At 47.1% G+C, this 26,691-nt stretch overlaps 11 protein-coding genes across 11 annotated transcripts; 9 read left to right on the top strand and 2 right to left on the bottom strand.

Moving 5' to 3' along the window:
- Positions 1 to 241: 241 nt before the first annotated feature.
- Positions 242 to 2,316, top strand: IL334_002974 (uncharacterized protein; the record flags this gene model as incomplete). Its single annotated transcript, XM_062934712.1, has 8 exons — positions 242 to 649; positions 702 to 774; positions 842 to 948; positions 1,002 to 1,088; positions 1,166 to 1,411; positions 1,462 to 1,522; positions 1,582 to 1,992; positions 2,063 to 2,316. The coding sequence occupies 8 exons, from the start codon at positions 242 to 244 to the stop codon at positions 2,314 to 2,316; spliced, it is 1,647 nt and encodes a 548-aa protein (XP_062790763.1).
- Positions 2,317 to 2,706: 390 nt separating this feature from the next.
- On the top strand, positions 2,707 to 4,634 carry IL334_002973 (uncharacterized protein; the record flags this gene model as incomplete). Its single annotated transcript, XM_062934711.1, has 8 exons — positions 2,707 to 2,848; positions 2,939 to 3,061; positions 3,213 to 3,478; positions 3,577 to 3,758; positions 3,818 to 3,945; positions 4,011 to 4,141; positions 4,196 to 4,292; positions 4,357 to 4,634. 8 exons carry the CDS (start codon positions 2,707 to 2,709, stop codon positions 4,632 to 4,634), a joined length of 1,347 nt encoding a protein of 448 aa, XP_062790762.1.
- Positions 4,635 to 4,942: 308 nt separating this feature from the next.
- IL334_002972 (uncharacterized protein) lies at positions 4,943 to 5,503 on the top strand (the record flags this gene model as incomplete). The annotated part of the gene is made up of 1 exon (XM_062934710.1): positions 4,943 to 5,503. One exon carries the CDS (start codon positions 4,943 to 4,945, stop codon positions 5,501 to 5,503), a length of 561 nt encoding a protein of 186 aa, XP_062790761.1.
- Positions 5,504 to 6,078: 575 nt separating this feature from the next.
- Positions 6,079 to 6,977, top strand: IL334_002971 (uncharacterized protein; the record flags this gene model as incomplete). Its single annotated transcript, XM_062934709.1, has 4 exons — positions 6,079 to 6,378; positions 6,438 to 6,688; positions 6,748 to 6,892; positions 6,957 to 6,977. The coding sequence occupies 4 exons, from the start codon at positions 6,079 to 6,081 to the stop codon at positions 6,975 to 6,977; spliced, it is 717 nt and encodes a 238-aa protein (XP_062790760.1).
- An 827-nt stretch (positions 6,978 to 7,804) lies between these two features.
- On the top strand, positions 7,805 to 10,194 carry IL334_002970 (uncharacterized protein; the record flags this gene model as incomplete). The annotated part of the gene is made up of 14 exons (XM_062934708.1): positions 7,805 to 8,031; positions 8,086 to 8,175; positions 8,231 to 8,262; positions 8,318 to 8,347; positions 8,398 to 8,420; positions 8,489 to 8,685; positions 8,735 to 8,854; positions 8,908 to 9,041; positions 9,100 to 9,165; positions 9,218 to 9,353; positions 9,409 to 9,597; positions 9,662 to 9,750; positions 9,813 to 10,104; positions 10,155 to 10,194. 14 exons carry the CDS (start codon positions 7,805 to 7,807, stop codon positions 10,192 to 10,194), a joined length of 1,665 nt encoding a protein of 554 aa, XP_062790759.1.
- Positions 10,195 to 11,069: 875 nt separating this feature from the next.
- On the top strand, positions 11,070 to 13,313 carry IL334_002969 (uncharacterized protein; the record flags this gene model as incomplete). The annotated part of the gene is made up of 6 exons (XM_062934707.1): positions 11,070 to 11,358; positions 11,415 to 11,738; positions 11,791 to 11,907; positions 11,960 to 12,768; positions 12,877 to 13,062; positions 13,119 to 13,313. 6 exons carry the CDS (start codon positions 11,070 to 11,072, stop codon positions 13,311 to 13,313), a joined length of 1,920 nt encoding a protein of 639 aa, XP_062790758.1.
- A 471-nt stretch (positions 13,314 to 13,784) lies between these two features.
- On the top strand, positions 13,785 to 16,312 carry IL334_002968 (uncharacterized protein; the record flags this gene model as incomplete). Its single annotated transcript, XM_062934706.1, has 16 exons — positions 13,785 to 14,112; positions 14,160 to 14,269; positions 14,319 to 14,378; positions 14,435 to 14,498; positions 14,546 to 14,602; positions 14,665 to 14,770; positions 14,824 to 14,875; positions 14,944 to 15,057; positions 15,121 to 15,190; positions 15,241 to 15,341; positions 15,398 to 15,450; positions 15,502 to 15,550; positions 15,604 to 15,622; positions 15,677 to 15,760; positions 15,842 to 16,032; positions 16,085 to 16,312. The coding sequence occupies 16 exons, from the start codon at positions 13,785 to 13,787 to the stop codon at positions 16,310 to 16,312; spliced, it is 1,686 nt and encodes a 561-aa protein (XP_062790757.1).
- Positions 16,313 to 16,615: 303 nt separating this feature from the next.
- Positions 16,616 to 19,016, bottom strand: IL334_002967 (uncharacterized protein; the record flags this gene model as incomplete). The annotated part of the gene is made up of 9 exons (XM_062934705.1): positions 16,616 to 16,708; positions 16,783 to 16,915; positions 16,958 to 17,049; positions 17,109 to 17,502; positions 17,554 to 17,736; positions 17,809 to 17,971; positions 18,024 to 18,709; positions 18,765 to 18,877; positions 18,963 to 19,016. 9 exons carry the CDS (start codon positions 19,014 to 19,016, stop codon positions 16,616 to 16,618), a joined length of 1,911 nt encoding a protein of 636 aa, XP_062790756.1.
- Positions 19,017 to 19,577: 561 nt separating this feature from the next.
- IL334_002966 (uncharacterized protein) lies at positions 19,578 to 21,455 on the bottom strand (the record flags this gene model as incomplete). The annotated part of the gene is made up of 5 exons (XM_062934704.1): positions 19,578 to 19,827; positions 19,876 to 20,025; positions 20,085 to 21,021; positions 21,072 to 21,232; positions 21,280 to 21,455. 5 exons carry the CDS (start codon positions 21,453 to 21,455, stop codon positions 19,578 to 19,580), a joined length of 1,674 nt encoding a protein of 557 aa, XP_062790755.1.
- Positions 21,456 to 22,309: 854 nt separating this feature from the next.
- IL334_002965 (uncharacterized protein) lies at positions 22,310 to 24,269 on the top strand (the record flags this gene model as incomplete). The annotated part of the gene is made up of 14 exons (XM_062934703.1): positions 22,310 to 22,411; positions 22,462 to 22,536; positions 22,583 to 22,669; positions 22,717 to 22,816; positions 22,864 to 22,922; positions 22,973 to 23,121; positions 23,178 to 23,252; positions 23,301 to 23,334; positions 23,390 to 23,461; positions 23,507 to 23,666; positions 23,710 to 23,792; positions 23,837 to 24,004; positions 24,053 to 24,137; positions 24,199 to 24,269. The coding sequence occupies 14 exons, from the start codon at positions 22,310 to 22,312 to the stop codon at positions 24,267 to 24,269; spliced, it is 1,320 nt and encodes a 439-aa protein (XP_062790754.1).
- A 345-nt stretch (positions 24,270 to 24,614) lies between these two features.
- On the top strand, positions 24,615 to 26,084 carry IL334_002964 (uncharacterized protein; the record flags this gene model as incomplete). Its single annotated transcript, XM_062934702.1, has 1 exon — positions 24,615 to 26,084. One exon carries the CDS (start codon positions 24,615 to 24,617, stop codon positions 26,082 to 26,084), a length of 1,470 nt encoding a protein of 489 aa, XP_062790753.1.
- Between the last annotated feature and the right edge of the window lie 607 nt (positions 26,085 to 26,691).

The raw sequence follows: 26,691 nt of genomic DNA, 5'->3' as shown, positions 1-26,691 counted from the left end.
CGCCAGCGCCCGTTTGGCCTGTTGTACAGCCCGGAAATACGGGATTATTGGATCAGGGTGAGTGTGGCACAACGTTGATTACGTATTCAGTACGCGCTTGACTTCTCAAAGTATGTCAACAAAACAACAAAAACTAACAACAAATAATACGACAGAAGATATGTCGAAGGAACAGTTGACCAGGTAGCTATAAATATACTGTTACTCATCATCGGACGGCAACCGCTTCCTTCAGCTCATAATGTCTGGAGGCTACGACTTCTCCCAGATATATCACGCTTCTATCGTCTCCTATTCCCCAGGGACCACTTTTCTCGCGACAGTATTCCAGAATCGTGTCATCATCAGATCCACCTCAACATTGCAAATTGTGCGGACTTGGGCATGTGCCAAATCTCAAGGCTTAGCATCAAGCAGCAGAGATATAGATGATCAAGTAAAGATTGATTCGGTAGAGTGGTCAGAAGATGGACTACATATCCTTGTATTTTCAGCAGTCTCACACTCCGCCTGGGTGTTCGGTCTAGCTTCTGACGGTGACGGGGAATCTGGAGAAGTCGCTCGAATCGGTGGACAAGGTGTAGACGGTCTGGTGATGGTAGAATGGGGTAGAACAGGAAAGCAAGTACTTGCTTGGTCAGAGCACGGCGTAAATACTATGTCATCATTGTTACGGAATAACAGCTTACATTGGATTGTAGCTGAAACTCGCGATATACGATCTGTCAACGGGCGTAACGAGAATTATACAGAACCCTAAATCACATCACCATTGTGCGTATACAATTTGTTTCCACCTTGATGAAGGAAGGACATTGCTAATTGCTGATTGTCCATACAGGTCATTCGTATTCGCCTGACAATCGATTCTTGGCTATCGTAGAAAAACATCTGGGTAAAGAGTACGTGGGGGTATACGATGTTTTAGACGGCTACCTCTTGATACGAGTGAGTGTGAACATTTCTGTTTTGTAGGAAGACATGCTGAATCGTGGTCATAGCACATACTACTATCGACTATCGATGTTCAGGGCTTGAGTTGGAGTCCTTGTGGGAGATATTTCGCGATCTGGGATAGCCCCTTATCGGTAAGTCCAGCTTCACTCAATCATGCTCACCCGAGACTCATTCGGATGTATAGCCTGACTTACCTACTACTGTTCAGTACTCTATACACATTCACTCACCACTCGGACCTCTACTCACTCATCTATCAAACTCATCACCGACTTTCTCGCCGAATTCAACGACAGAAGATCCGGGACTAGGAATTAGAACGGTAGCATGGGCACCTAGAGGCAAGTGGATAGCTCTTGGAGGATGGGACGGGAAAGTCAGAATTATCGAGAGTGAAGGTTGGAGATGTATCGCTGTGATGAACTGGGGTAATAGGACATCTGACAGAGAAGCGGTGAGTGGTTTCAGCTCGACACAGATGCTTTAGCTGAATGACCTTGAAAGACTATTTGGAGGGAACCAAATGACTGGCTAGCTGATACTAGAGGGAGAGGAATAGTCCAATGTATGTATCATAACCTCTATGCGATTCGTCATAGGCCGCTAATGGTGTAAGTCATGCAGTCGACCGTACGCTCAGCCCAGGACTCCTTCCAACGACTCGACCGGACTTATCAAAAGCCAATCCGCGAGCTGGTGTGTCGCATATGTCATTTGATAAGGACGGAGCTCTAATTTTGGTCCGCCTCGAATCATCTCCAAATGTGGTTCACATCCATACTTTCCTGGAAACGCCTACTTCGGAAACACCGATTATAACCCATTTGACGAGTCTGGTGTTCACAAGTCCCGTACGCAGTACGAGATGGTGTCCTGTTTCTGAAGGGAAGAGTAGGAGACTAGCAGTTACTACAAGAGTTGCAGCGATCTATTTGTGGGACGAGGAAGGGGGTTGGATGGAAGAGAATACGGACGGTGAAGCGGTGGACGAAAACAGAAGAGGAGGCACAATAGAGGGAGTCGCTATACCGTCTCGTAAGCTACATCATCCATGAGCTATGTTCTCATCTTAAACCGAAGCGAACTGACTCCCAACACTTCAAAGGCTCAGACTTTTCGGCGCTAGACCTTCACTGGGCACATGACGGTTCTTCATTAGCGATACAAGATAAATCGCAGTTCTGTTTACTATACGACGGGGATCAAGAGAATGAAGAGAAATCTTTAAGGATGGACGGAACAGACGAGGGGCTGTCACATGTAATGGAAGAGGATGAAGACGAAGAAGGGTGGAGCGGTTATGGATTGCAACTTCGAGAGGGTTTGAGAGGCGGCTATGTTAACGCCATTCGAGCGTAGAGGGCGTATTCTTATTGTTTTATCAGGAGTTTTAGCGATAGATAGATTCGTACGTTGTATAGACGTCTGTACGTGACGGTCATGTACGATGATCAGCCGTACCGATGCACTGTACTACTGTCTCGTCTCGAGGATCCAGGTATTGTCATTTTATTTTGGCTTTTCATCCGCAGCGTGCCTTGAAAACATTCGGAGTTGCGCCAAGAACGTCAAGATTCACTTTTAACAATATTAATCAACGACTTCTTTCTGACTTTCTCCAGAACCTGCCCCTCTGCTCATTCATCGATAGATCAATCCACAGGCATGGTCATGATATTGATGACCTCCATATAGCATTGACACTCACTCAGCTCCTCTCTCAATTTTCTAGACTCTCGAGTCATCGCAATGCGACTAACTGTCCCTCCGAGATCAACTTCACTTTCAGCATTATTCATCCTTCCTCTCCCTCTTGCTGTTCTGGTTGTAGCATACTTGATAGCTGTTAGTAGGAGACCTGCGATACCTGAAGCAGCCCAGATTGAAAATCGTGAGTTATCCTTCTTACCAGGTGATCGTTGGCCGTAATGTAGAGCATTTTGCGTAAAATAAAGCTGATGAAGTGAGAACATACCATTAGCTCATCAATGGGGGTTTCCCAAATGGTACGGCCATCATGCAACCCCTTATGATTACAGAGTAGCATCAACAGGTCAAGAAGAGGAGGTATGCGACCATCCGAAGAACGTGGTACTATTCATAGGTAAGTCAGAAACGGCAGACTGGGTGAAAAATGGAGCTAACATATGCCTACTAGACCTACCTTGTAAGTCTACCCGTCTCCCTCGGAGGAACTTCAGTATAAATCGGCAGCGGCCTCACTATTATTATACGTGTAAAGAGGAAATTAATAGAGTTAACAGATGATTCACCACATACACCGACGGCTCTCACACTCTTATCCTCACTTTCCACTTCCAACCGTTTCAAGGTTACACCGATATCGACGTTTTCACCAAATTGGGATCCCGATGTTTCAGGCAAAGAAAACTTAAGGCGTGTAGGAGGTGAAGACGCAGACTGGATCTGGAGAGTAGGCGATCATAGCAGAATAGATGACCTAGGATGCGACCAAGCTGTTTGGGTGGAAGAGGAAATGGCCACGCCTGGAAGAGCGAATGTGAGTGGAAGGTCGATACATTCAGTCATGATGTGATCCTCCCGTATGGGTGACCTCGAGTGACAACACATACCTGGTCATTGACGCATGTATTTCAGCTCACTCTCCTCTCGCAACCTCATCATTTGCTTGCACCGGAGACATCGCATAGCATTCTCAAGGCGTCTTTCAACGACGGTTGGGAATTGGGGTTATTCACACATGTTCTGCCAGCTGTGAGTGCTGAGCCGGATCTGAAGATCCAATTTCGGCTGATACTCACTTACTCTCAACAGGCCGCGTACGTATTCCCAGCACAAGGAGCGACGCCGTGACATGCGCTCATGCACACCTATACAGACCTAACCTATACTACCCTTCTTCACGACTTGCCTCTCGTAGATCCGTTGTGTACTTTCCGCTATCCACGACACAGAGCAGAGATCGCCCCAAATTGCCCTGGCGTTCATCTTGGTCGATCTATTCCCGTAAGATATGATTCAATGGACAGCAACCCACAGTAGAATTCTTGTTGATTTAAGACTTTGCACAGGATCACGGCGGGCTATACCCAGACCCACAGACGGCGGAAACCCTTTCTCTTCGACCAGTGCTTGGATGCAGTATTGGTCGAAAGAAGAGGAAAGGTTGGCGAGAGCAATGCGACATGCTGGCATCTGTCTCGTGAGTCTACGTTCACAATTCATGCTCTAAGATGTAAGGCTGACTTTGGACCAGTTCGAGGGCTGGGAGCAAGGTCTTTTAGATGACAGAATCGCCAAAGCGATGTTGTCGGGGTGTATAGTAGCGACTGTACCTCCTCAAGCTAGTCACGGTAAGCTTAATGCTGTTCTCGTCTCAATTCTCGGTAGTACAATCATTTAATACGCACATCTCAGACACATTTTCACAACTTATAATCCCCCTCGAAAAATCGTCTCCTTTTGAGCTGCCAGTGGAACAGGTCAAGCTCTCACTATCGTCGACAAGCGAATCAAAGCTGCAGCATCTCGCTTTGAAAGCTTTCATAGCTGCCAGATATCATCTCGTACCTTCCGCAAGATTGAATGCTGTGGGGAACGCCGTGAAGATATGGGAAGATGGAGGGAGGGGTTATGACTTCAAAGGTGGATTCAGGTGGGACTGCGAGAGTGCATATGGTCCTTGGTGTGAATAGCCATACGCGGGTCTGGTGATTCACCAGGAGGTTTCATGGTAGCTGTCCATAGCGAGTTTTTCTTGTTAATGATATAGATGTCAACGTCAAGCTTTTCACCGTTTCTTTCTTTCATTCTACAGAGCTGCTGTGACGTCACAGGACAATCCTTTCGCAATATCCTTCACATCGTTTCTCTCATCGTCAATTTCTAATCTTATATTGCCTTTCTAATCTTCATCCTCCCCGCTCTGATTACTCATTAGTCATAATCCCAACATCGTTCTCGCAAGAGAGTTTGAGAAATCATCCAAAGCCGATTCAACAAGATGTCTCCACTGACACCTACTCCGCTGACATCCCTTCGGGTGTCTAAATATCACATTCCAGCATTTCACAATTTCCCTAACACATCTCTCCGACCTTATCCATTCATGATCTACCATTCTGCGTATCCATCATCACTCTCCGCCAGCTCAGTAGAGAAACATCTGTCTTCAGTGGGTATAGTGGATCCAGCTTGGCGATTCCCAATGTATCGTCAACATCACTATCATTCCACAGTGGATGAGGTTTTGGTCGTCGTATCCGGATCTGGTACTCTATGCTTTGGTGGATCCACTTCAAATCCCAACAAAGTTCAAATTGATGTGGGAAAAGGAGACGTTATGATCGTACCTGCTGGAGTGGGTCACGCAATGGTAGAAGATAAAGGATCTTTTCAGATGGTGGGAAGTTATCCCAAAGGAAGTGAGAACTGGGATATGTGCACTGGTCAAGATCATGAAAAGGATACAACGTGGGAAACGATCAGGATGCTGGGATGGTTCAAAGGAGATCCAGTATATGGAGATGAAGGCCCTTCAGTGGATGCTGGGAAAGATACATAGATGGAACGATCTCAGTCCATCAGGATTAAAGGCAGTTCGTTGTATTTGTGAGAAATCCCCTTCTCTACGCTCATCGATTTCTTTTCGAGCACAACTGAAATGCCTCGTGATCCGATAGACTCGTAGATGTCCTGTGATGCTTTCGCTTCCTATGGATGTAAGATCCTCGACACTGATATCCCCTTGATCTGCGTATGCCCTATCGATAATTGGCTCAACGAATCCAGCAATTTCACGGTAATTGGGCAATAACCAACCACTCATTGAGCCGTGTCGACCACTTGTCAAAGAAATTAGCAATCTACCAATATTTCAATCCATGAGCGTCTTGAGAACGGTAATCAGATGATCGGCACCAATCCCCATCCATTCTCCTGGCTTGGTCGCGTCCTCCTTCAATGCTACTCTTACGAAAAATCACCATCTACACTCTTGCGCATGGGGACTGCAATATGCTCTGGGTCGCCAGTTGTGAATTCGAACGCATCATTACTGCATTATCTTGATTGACCACAATCGAATAACCCCAACATCATAGATCTCACTCTAATTCCTTGACACCACATATTCTCGCTATGTTCATTCAACCCCTCCTGGTGCTGGTCACTATAACTGTGGGATCTGTAGCCATACCACAAGGCTGGAAAGGACATTCTTTTGGAGGCAATCCAGCTTCAACGAGCGTTACCACTGCTGTGCTCCCCCAATTAACTTCTTCCGCCGGCGCCTCCGCTACTCAGCCCGCAAGTGCTTCACCACCTGCACCGTCAACCACTCCTGGAACTTCCTCTGCGCAATCCTCTGCGGCATCTCCTCCCCCTGCAACGAGTGTTGCTGCAGGGGCCGGCGGCGGCGGAGAAACACATCAAATCACCGTGGGTTTCCACTTTACTTGAATTTGCAAATCCGCAGATGCTGAACTCCGGAAACTTAGGTGATAAACAATTGCGGGGGTGGTACACCGATGCTGGCGTATTCCGGTAATCGTGCTGGCCAAGCTATTCAAGGTGTAACAACCATAAGTGGACCTATTACCAGTGGAATCAGTTGGATGAGCGGTTTGGCGAGTGCGAATTGCGGATTCGATGGTACAAATTGTGGTTTCATGGAGTTTACGATTGGAAATGGAGGTCAAAATTCGGCGGATTACTCCCTATTGACTACAGGTCTAGGTGACCATTATTTGTGAGTAAACTGTCCTCCTTGATGGTGAGGGTCTCTACTGATCTACATTGTAAACATAGTAAATACGCCATGGACTTTCGCTTTACTGGTGAATGTGCTCTAGGTCCCGGAAAATGTACTAGCGGATCGAACTGCCCGAACGCATACAGTGGTACCGATACATTCAGTGGAGATCCTACCACCTGTCCCGGTCAAAATGTCGGGGTGAGTCGTCTCTGAACGTTATCTTGCGTTATGATCCGAATAGCTAAATTATCGGTGCACGCAGATCACCCTGACTTTCTGCTAGACTGGGTACACATTTTCTCGTTTCAATGTAATCCGCCATGTCGCTGATTACGCATAATCACACACATCGATGTCTTGGTGGGTCATTTCCCCAGTTCACTACAACCCTAGAGGCAACAGTCATGATTTATTTCTTGGTGGTCTATATCAGTACCTGTCTTTTCCAGCTTCCCCGTGAACAAGCTGTCTGAACATGCATACTTGCCTGTTTCCCGAGGACAAGGATAAATTGGAGGCAAATCGGCCTTTCGGATTCTTTCAGGGTACCGGTGCAGATTGAATGTTGAGAGTTTCCTATATGCTTCTTACATGACCTCCCAGCTATATTGCCCATGATACAGTCGATTTCGCAAGGCTTCTGAGACATTTTATACCAGCACAGCTCAGGAATACGAAATTTAAAACCCGGCACAATGTGGCCGGTTTTACCCACTTGGGTCTGACGGGCCCTGCGGTCCATGTTCCCGGCGGCGAGTGCGGTAGTAGAGGATTGCGACTACCGGAACCGAACCACCGGCATTTCCTTCAGTGGCTTGGCGAATCCTGAGTGGAATTTCGTCATACCAAGTCATTCATCCCGAGAATCGAAACGATTCAAGAGAAAGTCCAAAGGACTCGAACTTTCGTCCGAAAGAAAATGTCCCGGTCGAATGATCGGGTCAGCGGAGCACTATAACTTCATTCGGGATCCCCAACCGGGGCGACGAGGTTGGAGGAAATTTTTGGACGGACCCCGTGGAATATTTAAAATGTCCCCCATTTCTCCAGATAGTTTCCTCTTTGTGAATCGTGTTTTCTCACTTGACTGATAATAGCGCATCGTTCAAGATGCCTTTCACCATTCGCAAAGACCAGGAAAAGACTCAGGAGGAGCACATTGAGGAGCCCAACAATTTCGACGTGGAGACCGGCAAAGAAGCGCAGCGCGATGTGACTAAAGGTAGCGATCTGGGAGCTGTTTGGCTGGCAACTTATACCGGAGACAAAAGGAGGGAAATTACAGATGAAGAGAATCAAGAAGTAGTGAAGCGTATAGATAGATTCTTACTCCCAATGTGAGCTTGTGTGGGCCCATGCTGTGATTGTCGCTAATATGACTTGATAATCAGCGTTTTCATCATTTATTTTACTCAGCAGCTTGACAAGTCGTCATTGTCATTTGCATCCGTTTTTGGACTCAAAACCGACGCACACTTGGTGTGAGTATCTTTCCTCTTAAGCAAGGTGGATCATATCGGGCTGACTCGCGCATAGTGGTCAGCAGTACTCCTGGCTATCAAGCTTAGGTGAGGCTGATGAGGGTACTTTAGTATAACTTCGCTGACGATTGAATGACCACAGTGTACTTTGCTCAGCTCGTGTTTCAGCCCTGTACGTGTTGTCAGCATCCCACTCGTGATAATTCTGACAGGTTTATCCAGTGTCCGTCTATGCTCTTGTCAAGGTGAGCTCGGCAAGGCTTTTACATAAGCTTTAAGTGTGACCACGCTAACACATTCGTGCGTGAAAAAGTTTCCCGTGAACGTCTGGATCTCGATTTGTTTCTTAGGCTGGGGCGCGTCACTGTGCATTATGGCTGCTTTTACCAGCTTCGCAGGATTAGCCACTTTTAGGTTCATCCTAGGAGCATTCGAGTCTTCGATAAGCCCAAGTATGCTAGTCGTGGTTTCCATGTGGTGGACCAGACGAGAGCAGCCTTTGAGGAACAAGTGAGCGGTCTTGCAACTCGAGCAATGCTCATTTGCTGATTAATCATAGCATCTGGTACTCTGCCAATGGAACAGCCACTATCATTGGGAGCTTGTTGACCTATGGCCTGGGTCATGCCAAGACCTCCATACACCCATATCAGCTTATCTTCCTAGTTTGTGGATTAATGTAGGTTGACATTTACCCTTGAGACGACCCTCAGCTGACTGAGGGAATTATAGTGCTGTCGTGTTAGCTATACCCACATTTTTCCTTTTCCCTGGGCATCCCACCAAAGCACGATGGCTCAGCGACGATCAAAAATATGTAGCTCTAGAAAGAATCAGGATGAACAACACCGGTACTCAAAGCACAAGTGCGTATGAATTCTGGATATCTCCGTTCAATAGTGACTGATTTCCATACTCATACAGCTTTCAAATGGTCCCAAGTGAAAGAATGCTTTTTGGACCCCAAGTCTTGGATCTGCATGATCAACAGTGAGCTGTGCTGAAAGTCCAACTTACCACATTCCCTGACGTTCTCCTGTAGTCTTCTGTATTTCATTGGTGTCTGGAGGAATCACGACGTTCGGACCTCTGATCCTGCAAGGTTTCGGCCTGACTACTTTCCAAACTATCCTCTACAACATGATTCCTGGAGCAATAGGAATTGTTTCGAATATCTTGTGAGCCGGTTTGGGATACGTGAATGCCATTGATGCTAACAGCTTGCTGCAACAGATCGGCAGTAGCTGTTACGTATTCGAAGAGGAAGCTCCCAATTTTGCTTATCACTTCAGCCTTCCCGTTAGCTGCAGCCGCCGCATTGTACACTTTACCTCGTGGTGTAGAGCACAAGTCAACACTGTTGGGTGTTTATTTCATCCTTCAGGTCTACCAATGCATAACTCCTATGTTCTTCAGTTGGCAGTGAGTGATAGACGTTCCTCGACACCAAGAATATGATTTATCGTTTACCTTTTGTACTTTACAGATTCGCTAATACTGCCGGGCATACCAAAAAGACGACCACCACTGGTATGATGTTTGTAGGATTGACTGTCGGTAATATAGTGGGACCTCGTAAGCTTGCCACCAAATCTACTTGGAACGAATGACGATTTGCTGACCTCTTTGGATGGCAGAATTATATAAAACAAGCGAGTCTCCGTACTATAAAACCGGTCTCACAGGCAATCTAATCGTCCTTTGTATCATGTTTGGGCTCATTATACTTCAAGCTGTGTATCTGAAAGCGCTAAATAAGCGTAACGCGCAGAGAAGAATAGCCAGTGGAAAAACAGGACCCCATGTCGATCTCTCTTTGGAAAATTCATCCCGATGGAAAGAATTAAGAGAGAAGCAAAGATCTGGTCAGACCGTCGAGGATCGCGAAGCTGCCGATGAAGAGCAACGTGATCAGGCATTCATGGACTTGTAAGTTTGTACCGATCTGTCGAGACACGACAACGCTGACATCCCCTTAGAACCGATCTTCAAAATGAGGATTTCATTTACTCCCTTTAGTTTCACTGCAACCACGGTCGATCAGTCCATGAAAGAACCCAAAGACTGCATTTATAGAAGCTAGACTGCATGAATTTGATGAGAAAAGCTCCGCGTTCTTCATATGTATATTCAGGGCCTTGCTCAATCTATTACACAGGCCGAGACTAATCCATGAGAGAAATTCGCTCTACTCACTGCCTGTCCAGGTGTCAAGCTCGCTACAGGAGAATCTTCTTAGTATATCTCACACCACTGAAGCTCGTTCTGCAGGGAAACAAGACCAAGGTGATGTACTTGTTCTACACAAGTGGCAATACTGAGCGGTCACATTAAGGTAATAGGTCCTCAGCCCTTCGATGTACCGTATTCGCTTGAAAACGCCATTTCGCCAAGCTTTCAGGGCTGGACCAATCTCGGGTGATCGTCACGGCATCCCCCTCGCTTGCTGGTCCGAGTTCAACCGTACGGACTGCAACTGTTTCCAGAGTGACTCCGGATGGCACATCACGTCTTAGCGTTAAAAGAGGCGCTTCGTTATCCTCGTTATCGATTGATGAAGTTTTCGTTATCAGATAATCGGCCGAATGCCGTGAAGCGTTCTCATAAAATGTGTTTCTTGGTCGTTTAACAGTGAGCCTCAAAGACCGGAAAGAGGTCTTGGCTTGTTGGATCATGTCGACTGTCGCTCGAAGTAAAACTTTAGTCCAGAAGCTCTCACAAAGGGATTTACGACTGCCCATTCGGCCGGTTCCTTGAAAAGGAAGGGTTGAGGTTGGTCAACGGGACGTTCACAAAAGCATTTTATGCTTCTGCGGAGTGAGCAGTGTGGCGTATATAATGGTCGGATTTTATGCCATCTGGTCTGAAATTTCTCTCGAAAACGTAGCTTCAAGATGGCTTCCGTCAACCAGTCTGTCAACCTAGCCATTGCCAACTCCCAGCCGACTGATGTACCTACCCTTCCTCACACTGGAACCAATCCAGACGAACAAGTCGGAGAGAATAAAAAAGCCTCGCTCGATGACAATTCCGCTCTAGAAGATGGTGTCAGAAATGGCGATCTCATTGAAGAGAAAAGCAAAGGCGTGGTGGAGATGGAAGCTTTACAAGGCCGTCTAACAACAACAGTACTTGCAGTCTTGTATGGAACGTTCATGTTACTGTCATATAGTTTATCACTTAGTGGGTGAAGATATTTCCATATGAGATCCATGACGCCCCGACTGACAAGATGTCAGACCAGTACACGGCGTCTGCCTTCCTTAACTATGCGGTTTCCTATTCCTTCGAAGCTCACTCTTTACAGGCCACAATCAACACGGTCACCTCGGTCTTCCAAGCGATGTCTCAGCCTCCAATCGCCAAGTTCGCCGATTATTTTGGACGTGTGAAGACATACATAGGCTGTATCGTCTGCTACGTTATTGGATACATCATTGTCACATCCTCGACCTCTATAGTCACCTATGCCGTCGGGAACTCGATTTACATCTTAGGGATCACCGGTCTTTTTCTGCTTCAGAATGTCATCATCTCTGATATTTCCAGTTTGAGGAACAGGTGTGAGTGCAATGAGATCTGTTATGCGTTTGTGCTGCTCACCTCGATTCTTAGACTTGTGGACCGTTTTCCCCAATATACCTCAAGTCATTAACGCCTTTGTTGCCGGAGATATAGCCAGTAGTCTACTTACGAAAGGTGATCAGACGAAGCAATGGAGATGGGGTTATGGTGAGATTTCATACTGAAGCTTGTAGAAGACAATTTCTGACTTAGCCACTAGGTATTTTCACCATCATCATACCTGTGGTTGCTCTACCCATCATCATCACTCTCTGGGTATACACCCGTCCGAGCCGAGTGCATCGGGCGGAAATCAAAGCTAGACATGCTGCTCAAGTACAAGGCCACTCGACTTCGCAGTTCTGGACGGCCAGCAAATCGTTCTTCTGGCAGCTCGACTTCATTGGTCTGCTCCTATTTGTCGTCGGATTTGGACTATTTTTCGTCACTATCACTCTTGCCAACTCCAAGACAGCCAGATGGTCTGATGCTCATTCCATCGCACAACTCGTTCTTGGCGTTGTGGTCATTGGGGCGTTTGTCGTGTGGGAGCGGTTCTACGCTCCACATCCACTATTGCCCTTCAGACTGCTCCGGCGCAAAACCGTTGTAGGCTGCGTTCTGATCGCCTTATTCCACCCCATGGCTGGCAGATGCGCGGCCGGGTACCTTTCCACCTTCCTCCAGGTAGCAGCGAATCAGTCTGTCAAGTCGGCTACACGTATCACATCTTTCCCGTCAGTCGCCGGGACTGTCACCACCATTATCGGGGCGTTCCTATCGCGTCGTTTCAGAACTCTGAAGCCGATCATTATCTTTGGGTTTTTAGTCGAGGTACTTGCCTTGGGACTTATGGTCCGTTATCGAACCAGTACCAACACTCAAGGGGAGCTGGCGGTAGTACAGTTGCTCAGAGGTGCCGCAAACGGGTTTATTCCATTTCCTACTCAGGCCCTTATTCAGGCAGCCGCTCCCCATGAGCACCTAGGCGCCATCACAGCAGCCTGGCTTGTGGTGTATTACTTGAGTGTCAGTATCCCTCTTTCATCGAAAGTGCAACTTCATTCTTGGCCGAGTACTTGGGCGCTCTGAATCAGAGTGCATCTTGTTTGTTCGCTAACTATTGTTTTCTATCAGGGTGGTATCGGAAGCGCCATCGGCGGTGGTATTTGGACCACAATTATTCCCAAAAAACTCTCTAATTATCTCAACGATGACGCCTTGGTGACTCTTGCCTACACAAATCCTTTCAAGTTCGCTCTCATGTACCCGCCAGGAACTCCAGAACGAGCAGCTATCGCTCGAGCGCAAGACGAAGCTCAGGTATGTCTCGGAGCCCAACAAGGACGGGTTGAAGATACTGATGGTGATCTGTGCAGCGTATCATCGTTATTGTCGGTACATGTATTGCAGTACTGGCACTCCTGACGTCCATATTCCTCATCGACAACTACAAACTTCCTGATACACAGTCACTCGAGGAAGCAAACACGAATGAAGAGCAACCGGATACCGCCAATAGACAGATGAGAAGCTACTGGCGAAGCCTTTGGGCCTGGAAAACCACACAATAGATGCAATTACGTAACTCTCTCAGCATCGCCATTTAGCTTGCAGCTCTTGTATAAACTTATGCATGGTGTGATTTGTCTGACATAAGCGGAGTGACAAAACCCTAACATCCTCGGCAGTGCTATTCACACGGTTATTCCAGAACCCGACCTTCACAAATAGATCGGAATGCGAATGCGATCGCTCTGATTCCAGCAAAAACACCCCGCCTTTCTTTTTGTGCTCTACTCGTAATTCTAATACAAAATGACATCAATGAATGCCAAATGATGCGAGAAATACGTAGACATCCAATGACATCAGATCGAACATACAATGCAACGCCTGGTATTGGCTAGAAATCGACCCACATGTCATCGAAAGATTCACATTAAGAACTTGTTCATCGTGATTTCACTCATATATACCCTTGCATCGTGACTTTATCTGCCTTTCCATCTATACACTTTCTACTCCCAAAGACCTCAATCATCATGGCGTCGTTCATCCAAGACACTCTCGAGAAGATCCCCGGTGTCGATCCCAGACCCCTTCAGCGAGCCCAGTTCTTCTCTGGTCTGAATGAAGGTCCCGCAGCTACCGCATCGAGAATCGCCGGTCTTGTATCTGAAGCTCAAGCTCAAGACAATTCTCCTTACTACACTTCCAACTTTGGACAACTGCTACCTGATTCGGGTCATCCTCTAAATATCGGTGGGATACCATATCAAGGTGATGCTTTGCTTCTTGAGAAACAGCAAGCATTTGACAGATCCAAAATTCAAGAGCGGATCGTACACCCCGCTGGGTGGGCTGCTTTTGGTGAGTCAAAACACACATATTGAAGACTGATCTCTATGATCTCTAAGGTAAATTCACCGTTACCAAAGATGTCTCCCATCTCACAAAGGCTAGCTTTTTGAACACCGTAGGAAAGACCACCCCTCTGTTTTGTAGACTTAGCACGGTCACCTATGGAGTGAGTGAGAATTGGCGGATCGTGGCGTGATTTGCTTATTGGCTTTCAGAGGGAATACCCGGACACCGCTCGAAACCCTCGAGGTTTCGCTGTGAAATTCTATACCGATGTGAGTTTCACTCTCCATTGTGTGATTTCTGCTCTGACATTGGATCATAATCTCAGGAGGGGAACTATGACATGGTCGGTCTTAACTGGCCTGTCTTTTTCGTTCGAGACCCTTTCCAAGGTGAGCCATGTCGACTTTGTCAATCGTAAATACTGACATTGGCTTAGGACCGGACAACATCAGGTCTCAGCAAAGGAATCCACAAAACTTCTTATTGGACTTCAGTGGGTGACCACAATGCTAGTGACAGAAACCTAGATGGCTTGCAAGCTGACCTTCTTCCCAGACGCTTGGTTTGATTTTCTGGCCAACGTTCCAGAATCCCAACACGCTGGCATGATGTTGCTTTCCGATCATGCCACCCCAGATGGTAATCACTTCTCCGCATATGGGTGAGTATAAACGTGGAAGACTATTGTAGATTGATTGCTCAAATGACAACTAGATGTCACACCTTCAAATGGGTCAATGCGGAAGGGAAATTCGTTTACGTCAAGGTAAGCTTCTATCATATGATGTGGCTGACAAGTAGTATCAATTCCGTCCCCAACACGGAGCTAAACAGCTGGACTTCAACGAAACCATGATGACTCAAGGAGTTGATCCGGACTATTCCAAGCGACAGCTGTTCGAAACAATCAAGAATGGTGGGAGTTACAAATGGACCATGATGATCCAGGTTAGTGGATGTTACGCGTATAAACCTTTCACCATCCACGCCTTAGACTGACATGTGTTTCAGGTGATGACACCCGAAGAAACGTCTAAGGTCAGCTTTGATCCATTTGATGTCACCAAGATCTGGCCGCGAGGTATGTTCATTGAGCAGAATGGAGTGCACTAGCTAAGCAATTTTGCACAGGACAATTCCCGATGCAGGAAGTCGGAGAAATCGAGTTGAACAGAAACCCCGAAGACTATCACCGGGACGTGGAGCAAGCGGCCTTCTCTCCTGGGTCTCTCGTAAGTACGAACATCTAGCTTATGATGATCGACATTAACAAGGCTCTTTCATCCAGGTTCCAGGTATCGAGCTTTCGCCTGACACTTTGCTTAACTGGCGAGCATTCTTGTGAGTTCAATCCAACCCCCCCCCGTCGACCACTCTTTGATACTCCCCTAGCTATCGTGATGCCCAATACACTCGGTTACAAAGTGCCAATATCCATCAGGTAAGTGAACGACCGTGTCTTGTGGTGCTCACTAATCACCGTTATGAATTTAGATCCCGGTCAACTGTCCATGTAAGTGATCGAACTTTTTGTCACACGATAGATTCCCTTCTCATGTTATCACAGTCTTGTCCAAGTTTCACTCTCCCGACAATTTCTTCGGTGCTATGAGAATTGATGGTGATGCGGCAAACAAGCCTACTTATGTAAGTGATGTCCCGGGCTAGGTCTTTGACTAATGATTCCGATAGTTCCCAAACAGTTATCAGTCTCAGAATCCCGCATCCAGAGCTCCTACGTTTGCCGGTCGCTCTGCAGCCGAGGCACCATTCCAAGCCGCCTCTAACGTTGTCTCCAGAGAGAGTCACTGGACTCATGAAGGCGAGCCTAGTGAATACGATCAGGTCCGAGAGTTGTACACTAGAGTTATGACTGATACTCAGCGAGAACACCTACATTCCAACACCGCCAAATTACTCAAGGTAAGTAAACCAGAAACAACGGGTAAAGATCAGCGTTGATGTTTCCCTTTAGTTCGCGGACACCATCGTCCAGCATGGGTACCTGGTACAACAGTATGCGATCTCCCCCGCATACGCTCAAGCGATCTTCGATCTTCTACCTGGTGATCAGCAAGCCAAGCTGGACATGAATGCTGTTTCTGAAGAATCCGTCGATGCTCATCTCAAAGGGAAAGACTTGAGCTTCAAAAGCAAAAATGGTAGAAGCTTCATGGGAATGCCTGTCCCAAGTTCAGCTTGATGTGTCTAAGGGAGTGTGGTAGGATGAAATTCTTGATATAATCGATATAGTTGAGCAATGAATCGATGTGAAGTACAATTACGAGATTCGAAAACGAGCATACCCTGCTTCAGCATATCGGTAAAAACGAACCGATTCCGTTGAACTTGCACAAATCCATACGCCAAAGCTCAATGCAGCCCCACCGCTCGCTGACAACAAGTGTAACGCTACATGATGTCCTCCCGGCTAAACAATTATGAGTTACAAGATGCACCATTGCTGGTCCATATAGTTATAACTTCACAACATGAAGAGAAACCCCTACTTTTGATGCTGCATCGTTGGGGGCGGAGAATTTGCGCGACTGTCCAAAGCTGGTTCCGGTGGCATTTGTACAAAGCTGATAGTGGAGAACTTCGAAACGTAACACGAAAAGCATCCTGATATCAGCCTTCTGCTCTATGGCCCGGATTATTACCATAGCTTACCATGTTATACCAATCCCGAATCAAGTCCTGGTCTAAGCCACTAGCTGGGTTTTGTAGATACAAAGCACATACAATGTGGAAAATCTTACAGCGCACTGATTCACCATTTGAAGCCAAGTCTTCGACAGGTATACTAATTTGAGTATCAGTATAAGCCGAGCATAACGCCACTTACTTCATCAACGAAGAATGAATCTCCCTCGCGATACCCTCTCGTTCTTTGGCTAGTTGCTCTTTGTCCAGCTGTAGAGCGGTTCGTAGATCATACTGAAATATACGGTATTCGTTACTGCTGCTGACATGGGAGCAAGCGAAATCACACTCACCAACGCAAATTTACATATGGCCGCCGTGATCAGAATATTCGCTCGTTGCACGGCGAGCATATTCTTGACAATTTCACTGCTATCCCCAGAGGACTCTGGCGGTGTTTCGGCCACTTCCCGCAAGAGCTGATGCAGCCGATCTTCCGCGGTGACCGTCCACGCAGGATCGATAGCTCGCACATTGGAGATAATACATCGATGATGAAAGAAGCACTCGGACAAGATGCGAAAGAGTTTCGATACCGCTACAAACCCTGCTATGGCCGATGGTTTGGAGCTTGGCTGCGGGAATGAACCTTGAGAAGTGATGAACTCGTCGTCAACAGCTTCAGGCATTGAGCACACGCCTTGGAAGTCGTTGATCATCATAGGTAAGCCCGATATAGCTCTGGTTCTATCAAAGTATCATGCTTCAGTCTCTCGTACAGCTCAGCCTCAAACTCACTTGTCGTTAGCGTATAGCTGCCAGAAAACTCTTCTTCGAAGCTGGATCTCTATAGGATCCAGGCCTAGTGACTCAGTCTTGGCATCGCTGTGCAGACCCATAGAGTATGCTAGCTGTATAGCTTGCCCCAGTCTCGCTCCAGCTGTATGTCCTAGACCTATGGAGAGAAGATAGAATGTATCGCTGGAGTGAACCGATTGAGATCAGCTGGATAGTAGAGCTTTGGAAAGCCGTTTGAAGAAGTCCGGGACTTACAAGATGATCGTGGAAATCTGCGTAGAGCTGGTAGGGCCGTAATACGTCCGCTGAAGAGCCTTACATGCCCTATGACAACGCCGCTGCAGCCGCTTGAGGCTGTCGATATCGAATTGGTCGTTCACTAGTCGACTAGTCGGAAGCTGGGAGATGACGTATGCCACTGAACGACTTCAGTAAGAGAAGCTCACATGATGTTACATATATAAACTCACCGATACTTAACAATAGAGCTCTGAAGTCCGTGTCAATGAGATCTCTTCTTATCGCCAGCTGCTCGGAGAACGTTGGTCGATGAACCAAAGGCAATAAAGGATACAAGTATTTCAGGAACAGTGCAACAAAGTGTGTGATATTCGACCAGCTGGTCAGATCTTCAAGCTGCAGTTCACCTTTCACACCCGAGTTAACAGTAGTTTCCACCATACCAGGGGGGTTGTTGTACGACTGCAGTGCAACCGGGCTTTCCAGAAATAGTAGTTGAGCTTGATCAGAGAAGAAAGCCATCTGACCCTCTGATGCGTTTGCGGTCGTACCCGACAGATCTGACCTAAGCTCAGCGATCGATGGTATCGGGGGAAAGCTGGTGTCATCTAGCAGCGAGTCGAGCCAATTCATACTCGTGTCGGTGAGCTCTTTCATATTGGACGAGAAAGCGAAAGACGAGATTGACTGGGTCTGGGGAATGACGGAAGATAGCACCTGAGAGGGAAACGTATCCACAGATATGGGTTCATGCAGGGTGGAGATGCTCAAATGTGACCCGTCGGTAGGGGAGAAACTTTGACTTGATTGGGGGTTTGGAGAGTCTGACTTGGGCGAGAGACGAGATGAGCCAGCTCCATTGTGACCAGAATTACTTTGCTCGATCTGCCTACGAGCGGACGCAGCGAGCGCGAGTCTGTTTCGACCATCAACCCAACCATACGATGCAACTAGGTTGGAAAGAATCTTACATGTTTTTACGCCCTGGCTTTTTTTTGACGTATCCATACGTGCATTCTATTGAAATTTTACTACACCCTTCACACGAATTGGATTGATCGCGATCACTACCAACGCATTTGATCTATGACGGGGAGTTTTGTTTAGCTCCTAGCGCAGATCCGAAAGATGATAGTATTCGGTACAAATACGGTCGTTTCGCCACTCACCTTACGTGTCCTGCATTGATCACAGGTCTTTGAGGTCCTGGGAGATTGGGACATTGTCGGTGCTACTACCATACTGTTCAGTCACCCTATTGAGATAGAATACATATAGCACGGCGATGTTGAAAAGATGCTGCTCGGTAGAATGCAAAGGCTCCGGATAATGTGAGACAATTTAGCCGATCCAATGGGGGAAATCGGTGCCTGACACAGTTACACCACGTGTGTCGACAATCGAGCGGATTCATGGTGGCAGATCGCAACCAGTAGGCGTAAAAGGATAAGACGAATTCTCTTATGACCAGAGTATCTACTACTACAGAATGTGCTAGGAGAACATTGTTTGTACTAAGGTGGCATTATTTCTATCATTTCTGGTCGATCAGATGGGGTCATGATGTCGTAGATCAGAAGATCGGGCCCCGAATTGGAGCTCACTGCGAGGCAACATCAAGCGAGGCATCGGAAGTGATTGTTAATTCAGATAATTCAGATAATACATTCAACATCCAGCATCCATCCCATGAATGTCATATTGCACAGCCTATCTACACCAGTAAACTACATATCACATCCACGATACACTTTTCTGTTATCCCATCATCTGCTTCGTGCATATCAGTACTTGTGCCCCAAAGAAGGAGTCTGGTCTTCTACGTGAACAGGAGTATCTTTTGAGTGGATTGCCTTTTCATCGTAGTCCCCACCGAGGTTCTCATTGATTGGAGGGCCTGCAGCAGTGCCTCGAGTGGCAGCCTTGACATCCTCTTTAGCCTCATTGCCATCGAACAAGGCGGCGATCTCCTCAAGGGGTAGAGGACCGTTCTTGCCCTTTGTTTCGATAACAGTGAACCACAGGTAGACGAATCTATGATTGGCTGTCAGCACAGGCCGTGATCGATTCGAAACCACTCACTCGAAAGCAAGCCAGCAGGTGTATACGATATAAAGTTTCCAACCAAGAGCATCTAGAGCAATAGGGTTCACGTATTGGTTGAAGACAAGTGAGGCGTTCACACTCATTTGCATCACCATGAGACCTTTGGAACGGATCCTGAAAGGAAGGCTAAGGGGAGAGAGGTCAGCTGCATTCGATGAGTTTGGGTTGGCAAGAGCTCAACTTACATCTCAACAGTGTAGGACACGAGAAGCGGAGACATAGCCAAATTGTAGGAAGCGTAGTACAGGAAGATTGCGGCAAGAACACCATGACCGGCAGCAAGATTAGCGTTGATAGGGTTTCCGTCGGCATCAAGGTTGGTAGCAGACTTGGCGTAGATTCCGTTACAGATGGTCCAGAGAGTGTAACTTGCGATCATACCACCAACGGATATGAGCCAAAGAGGCCGTCTTCCGGCTTTGTCTACCACCAATGCACCGAGGTAGGCAGTACCCAAATTCCAAACTTGAAGGATACCATTGATGAGGGTTTGCTGGCCGGCCGATCGAATTCCGATACCATTCAAAGCCAGGTTTAGATAGTATGATACGATACCATTTCCTGACCATTGGGAGAAGAAGGCGATAGCAATGATAACTCTCATTCGTCTACGGTTTCCTGGGGTACGGAAGAGGGAAAGATATGTTGATGATTTATTGGCCGCTTTTTCCAAACGGAGAGCCTCTCGGATCTCGTTGTATTCAAAAGCAACCAAGGGGTCGTCCGAGTTGCCGCCGCAGTGATACTTTGTGAGGACCTTGATAGCCTGTTCGTCTCTGCCATGATCGACGAGCCACCTTGGAGATTCGGGGATAAAAAAAATTAAAGCGATCTGAATCGCCGAAGGGAGGCCTTGTAAAAGCGATGGGATACGCCAGCCCCAAGTGTTGTTGATACGGAACGTGCCATACGTCGTCCAGGCAGCTACAATAGAGCCTAAATACCACGTAGAGTTGTAAAGAGAAGTGATTGGTCCACGGTGGGTCGGAAAAGCCAACTCTGTGAGCAAAGTGGGGGCAGAAAGACAAGAAAAAGCGAGTCCAAAGCCGATGAGGAATCGACATCCAATGAACATGCCAACGGACTGTGCAGCTGTCTGGAGGGCGACACCTATCATCTGGACTGCGATATCATCAGTTATATACTCGAAAAAGAATAATAATTGAACTTACTGCATGCGCCGAGAAAAATGGTCCATCGACGACCAAATCGGTCATTAAGGTACGGAGCGAAAGGCAGGCCGGCGATACCGCCGATGGACTGAATCGCGTTAAAAATACCTAGTGTAGAACCAGTTGGGGTTCCAAAGTACCCTTTCCAGGTATCAAGCGATCTAAACAGTGTTAGTAATTATACCTTAAAGCTGCTTTTGCAACTTACTGGAGACCGTTCATCATCGAACCGTCGTAACCATTGTTCATCGAGGTGATGATGCAGAGAGCACATATCAAGTTAAGTTTACCTAGATGTCCCCGATACCACCGTGTGTCACGGTCTTTCATGATTTGCTCCAGCTCATCGTTGCTGGCGTTGGGTTCGTGAACGGCGTGTTCCATCTTGTATCAATATGTCGCTGACGGATCAGATCCTGTTTGTGAGAGTTGCTTATTTCAAGGATTTATTTGGCAACAGAGAGTTGATTCAAGTAAAAGCACTCCGTGGAGCTCCTACTTATATTCTGAAATCAACCCCGCATACATACAGGATGCCAGTGGAAAAGTAAGCGACAAAATCACCGTGAAGTGATTTTATGGACAATCCTCCGACTATCGCCCGTGTACATGTGGCCTTGCTCTATTTTCAGTAAATCATCCGCGGGAAACGCTAACCCAATTTGGATGACTTAGGACCCCTCCAAATGCCGGGGCCCATAGGGTGGGATGGCGTTTTCCCCAACTTGTGAACATGTGAACACCATGTAGGCTGATATGCCGAACAAATTCGCCGTTTCTCCCCAGATAGCCTACTGTATCGAAGCATTCACGATCGAAACGTTTCCGCTTAGCACACAACCGCCAATACTGGACATGTGATCATCAGCTCGGAGGATTCAGACATTGCCCCGCTGTTTACCCCGAGATCATCACGGCAAAATGGGTACTGTCACTGTAACATCTAATCTCTTGTGCTGCTACATCATATCAATGAGGTATTTCAAGTCAAATCCCGTTCCTTCGTAACATCAGCGAGAACAAATTGCATTCTCTGGCATCAATATGGACGAATCAGCTCAAAACAACTATCTCGTAGTCAAAGGCGAGGATATAATCCTGCATGGGAAGCCAATACTACTCAAAGGTGAGATGAGCTGAGATATCGCTGGTCTTCGCTGACTTTACTCACAGGAGCTGGCTTGGGAGGATGGAGTGAGTACAAATAGATACAGTATGGAGGCTGACATTCAGTGAACATGGAAAACTTCATTACCGGCTACCCTGGACACGAGTTCCAGGCTAGAGCAGCGATCAAGAAAGCAGTAGGACAGGAAAAGTACGATTTCTTCTTCGACAAAGTGAGTATCTTCGTGGACATATAAGTTCGTGGACTAAAATATCTCTACAGTTTCTGGAATACTTCTTCGGAGAAGACGATGCCAAGTTCTTTGCGTCCCTCGGTTTGAACTGCATTCGCTTGCCGGTATGTCTAACCATTCCTGAGATCGCAAACTCACGGTATGTCAAAGGTCAACTACCGCCATTTCGAGGACGACATGAACCCGCGCGTGTTCAAGAAAGAGGGTTTGAAGCACCTTGACAGGGTTATAGATTTGGTTCGTAAATCATGTGATGTCCTCATCCTTGGCTGATTGAGAAGTAGTGCGCCAAATACGGTATTTACACCGTAATCGACCTCCATGCGGCACCCGGAGGTCAGAATATTGATTGGCACGCGGATGCTGGAAATCATCAGGCACTCTGTAGGTCAAAAGCAGATTTGTTCCACCCACAATACTGATTGTAACAGTTTGGGAGCACAAGGATTTCCAGGATCGCACAGTCCTCATATGGGAGAATCTTGCTCGTGTAAGTTGAGATGCTTGATCATCTGTCTCAAGATCCTGATATTCCCGTAGCATTACAAGGATAACACTTGGGTTGCCGGGTACAATCCACTCAATGAACCGACCGATGCGGAACACACCCGACTATTGGATTTTTACGCCAGAATCGAGAAAGTTATCAGACAGATCGACCCTTTCCACATCCTCTTTCTCGACGGCAAGTGAGTCTTTCAGAACAACCACGAAACATGTAGACATGCACTGATTTCATCTTCAGTACATTTGGCGCAGACTTTAGCCATTTCGGGGAGCCTTTGCCTAATTCTGTTTACGCTTGTCACGATTATTCGAGGTATGTCGATTCGTCAGTCGTAGTGAGCCCATGCTGACGCTTACTCAGGTACGGATTCCCAAATCCTCCAGCGGACTTTACTGTATGTTATTCTACTTATGACTCAGCGGATAATAATGGCTCATATCCCATCCCAGGGATCGGCAGAACAAGTCGCGTGGCATGAGAAATCGTTCAATCGGAAAGTCGAGTACATGAAGAAACATAAAGTGAGTACAGTCCCTGAGTTAACCTGTCGCTAAAGCGAGTCGCAGAGCCCCATCTGGAACGGCGAATTTGGTCCAGTATACCAAAGCGCTGCAGACGGTATGTTTAATTGGCAAGAGATCAACGAAATGCGGTATAATGTCCTGGAGTGCCAACTCGACATCTACGCCAAGAGCAAAGCGAGTTGGTCAATCTGGCTATACAAGGGTGAGTTAGTATTTGACTGAGGGATGGAGCTGAGAGATTCCAGACATCGGATTCCAGGGTATGGTTTATGTCAACGAGGACACACCGTACATGCAACGACTCAAACCGTTCCTAGCGAAGAAAAAGGTTAGTCCATATGACCGAGCCTTCGTTGCTGATACGTTTTGTAGCAACTGGCCGCCGACGAGTGGGGGTGTGACGATATACCTGTCCGCGAGGTATTTGATCCCTTGGAAAAGTGGTTCCTCAACGCTGTGCCCTCGTTAAAGACACGATATCCTCAAACCTGGAAGCCTGCAACTCACATTGGACGAGTCGTTCGAAATATCCTCCTTTCTGTGAGTATTATTGTAGCTATAACTGATTGCCGCTAACAATTCATATAGGAAGAGCTGTGTCACGAGTTCGGCGAGTACTTCAAAGATCTCGACTTCGATGAGTTAGAAGCGTTAGCGAAAAGTTTCTCCTTTGGTCAGTTCTAGCGTAGTCACAATGTGAAGCCACCACTGACAGGCCGTAATACATGCATTAGAGAACTGCCAGCAACGAACCAAGCTGAACGACATCTTGACTGAAGACTCCAAGAGGAGCAGCGAGAAATAGGGCGAAGACTTTGCATTATAGACCGGCATTCTAGCTAAAAGTTTGTGGCATTGAATCGATATGTCTGCATGCATGGGCTCTAAGCATAGGACATTGACCCGTTGATCAGCTATATGGTCAAACAGAGATACACTCGTGGCAGAGCATAGAGCAGGAAGACGAGAAGATTTCCCATATTCTCAGTACAAAGCTGCCCTTCACCATTTTAGCGACATCACCTGACTTGGTCCAACCGGACCGGGTCGACCGGTTTGTTCTATCTTCACATAAATTCGTAACGCCGACTTGTGATTATCAGCTTCGTCAGTCTGTAAATGACCTTTCTTGTTCTGAGTCCATGTCAACATGCTAAAGCCAATCGACAACTGTACTCGCCAGGTTAAATCGCTTGATGGGCTATGGCGCTTCGCGGTAGACTCCCCGGACTTATCGTCTCCATGGGCTGTTAGTCTCCCCGGAGCCAAGGAATGTCCTGTTCCTGCTTCATACAACGACGTGTTCTTTGAGCCATCACTCCGCGACCACGTTGGTAGAGTCTGGTATCAGCGAACAATCACCATACCCAAGGGCTGGGACAAAGATCAGCGCGTTTTCTTGAGATTTGAAGCGGCCACTCACGAAGCCGAGGTCTACGCGGACGATCAACTCATCGCTACTCATGTCGGCGGATACACTCCCTTCGAGGCCGATCTCCATGCTAAACCGGGAGTGGAAGTTAGAATCACAGTTGCCGTGAATAATATTTTAACACATGATACCATCCCACCAGGTACAGTCATCCAGTCCGATACTGGCAAGGTCAAGCAGAAGATCCTTCATGACTTTTTCAATTATGCTGGACTTGCTCGATCTGTCTCTCTATGCTCAGTTCCAGTAATTCGAGTGGAAGACATCACTGTGGTGACGGATGTGAAAGGCACAACAGGATTAGTTAGATATGATGTAGTATTGAGGGGATCCGCAGACAAAGAGCAGATTGAACTGATCGACAGGGAAGGAAACGTTGTCGCAACCTCCACCGGAACACCCTCGGGCACTCTGTATGTGGAAGATGTACATCTGTGGCAGCCCGGTGCCGCATATCTATACACACTGCGTGTTCGACTATTTAAAGACTCTTCCGTAGTCGACCAATACACTCTTGCTGTTGGGATAAGGACTATTCGCATTGAGGGATTGCAATTCCTCATCAACAACAAGCCGTTCTACTTCCGCGGATATGGCCGACACGAAGATACTCCCGTCAAAGGGAAAGGACACGATAACGCTTGGATGGTGCACGATTTCGAGTTGATGAAGTGGTCCGGAGCAAACTCTTTTCGAACGTCACATTACCCTTACGACGAAGAAGTTATGGACTACGCAGATAGACACGGCTGGGTTGTGATTGATGAGACCGCTGCTGTAGGACTGAATCTCAATATCGGAGGAGGCCTCTTCGGTTCCGGCGGCAAGATTACATTTTGCGACGACTACGCGAGCGATCGGACACAGGCCTCACATAAACAGGCGATCCGCGAGCTAGTTCAACGTGATAAGAATCATCCCTCTGTCGTCATGTGGTGTATAGCCAATGAGCCTGACTCTGGAGAATCTGGAGCGAGGGCATACTTTCAACCTCTGGCGGAACTCACCCACCAGCTTGATCCTACCCGTCCAGTCACATTCACCAATCTCGGCATGGTTCCTCCAGAAAAGGAAACGATTGGCGATCTCTTCGACATCATCAGCCTGAACAGATACTACGGGTGGTACGAGGACACCGGTGATCTTGAGGCTGCCGAAGTACATCTGGAGACAGAATTGTACCGGTGACAGGAAAAATTCCACAAACCCATATTGATGCTAGAGTATGGCGCGGACACCGTCGCAGGTCTTCATTCCGTCCACGATCAGGTGTGGTCTGAGGAATACCAAGCCAAACTCTACGAGATGTACCATCGCGTTTTTGACCGTATCAATGCGATGATTGGCGAGCAAGTCTGGAATTTTGCCGACTTCTCCACTACAACTGGTATATTCAGAGTCGATGGCAATAGGAAGGGGATCTTTACGAGAGACAGAAAGCCCAAAGCGAGTGCACATGTACTTCGGAAACGGTGGAAGGCGGCAAGTGGTTTCGCTGGGGGCATGTAACATGGACGATGTTGGCATGGATGTAATGGGCTGTCCACCCCAAGTCCTGGACTATAGTACATCCCAAGGCTTGCAGAGTGTATGGAACAGCTGCATCATACTAGAACTGACACTGACACAGAGACTGATATTCATAACATACAGTAAGTAGTCTTCCAGGACGAGAGTATGTGTTTAATGCACGATGACGTCATTGTAATTCCTTATCCCGTAATTGCTGTGTTATCGATACGCGCTAATCTTTTATTAATTTATTGATCATTATTGTTCTCCCCTTGGCATCGCA

This window comes from Kwoniella shivajii, chromosome 3 (genome assembly GCF_035658355.1).
Source record: "Kwoniella shivajii chromosome 3, complete sequence".
NCBI lineage: Eukaryota > Fungi > Basidiomycota > Tremellomycetes > Tremellales > Cryptococcaceae > Kwoniella > Kwoniella shivajii.
This window is presented reverse-complemented; position numbering and strand designations above follow the sequence as displayed.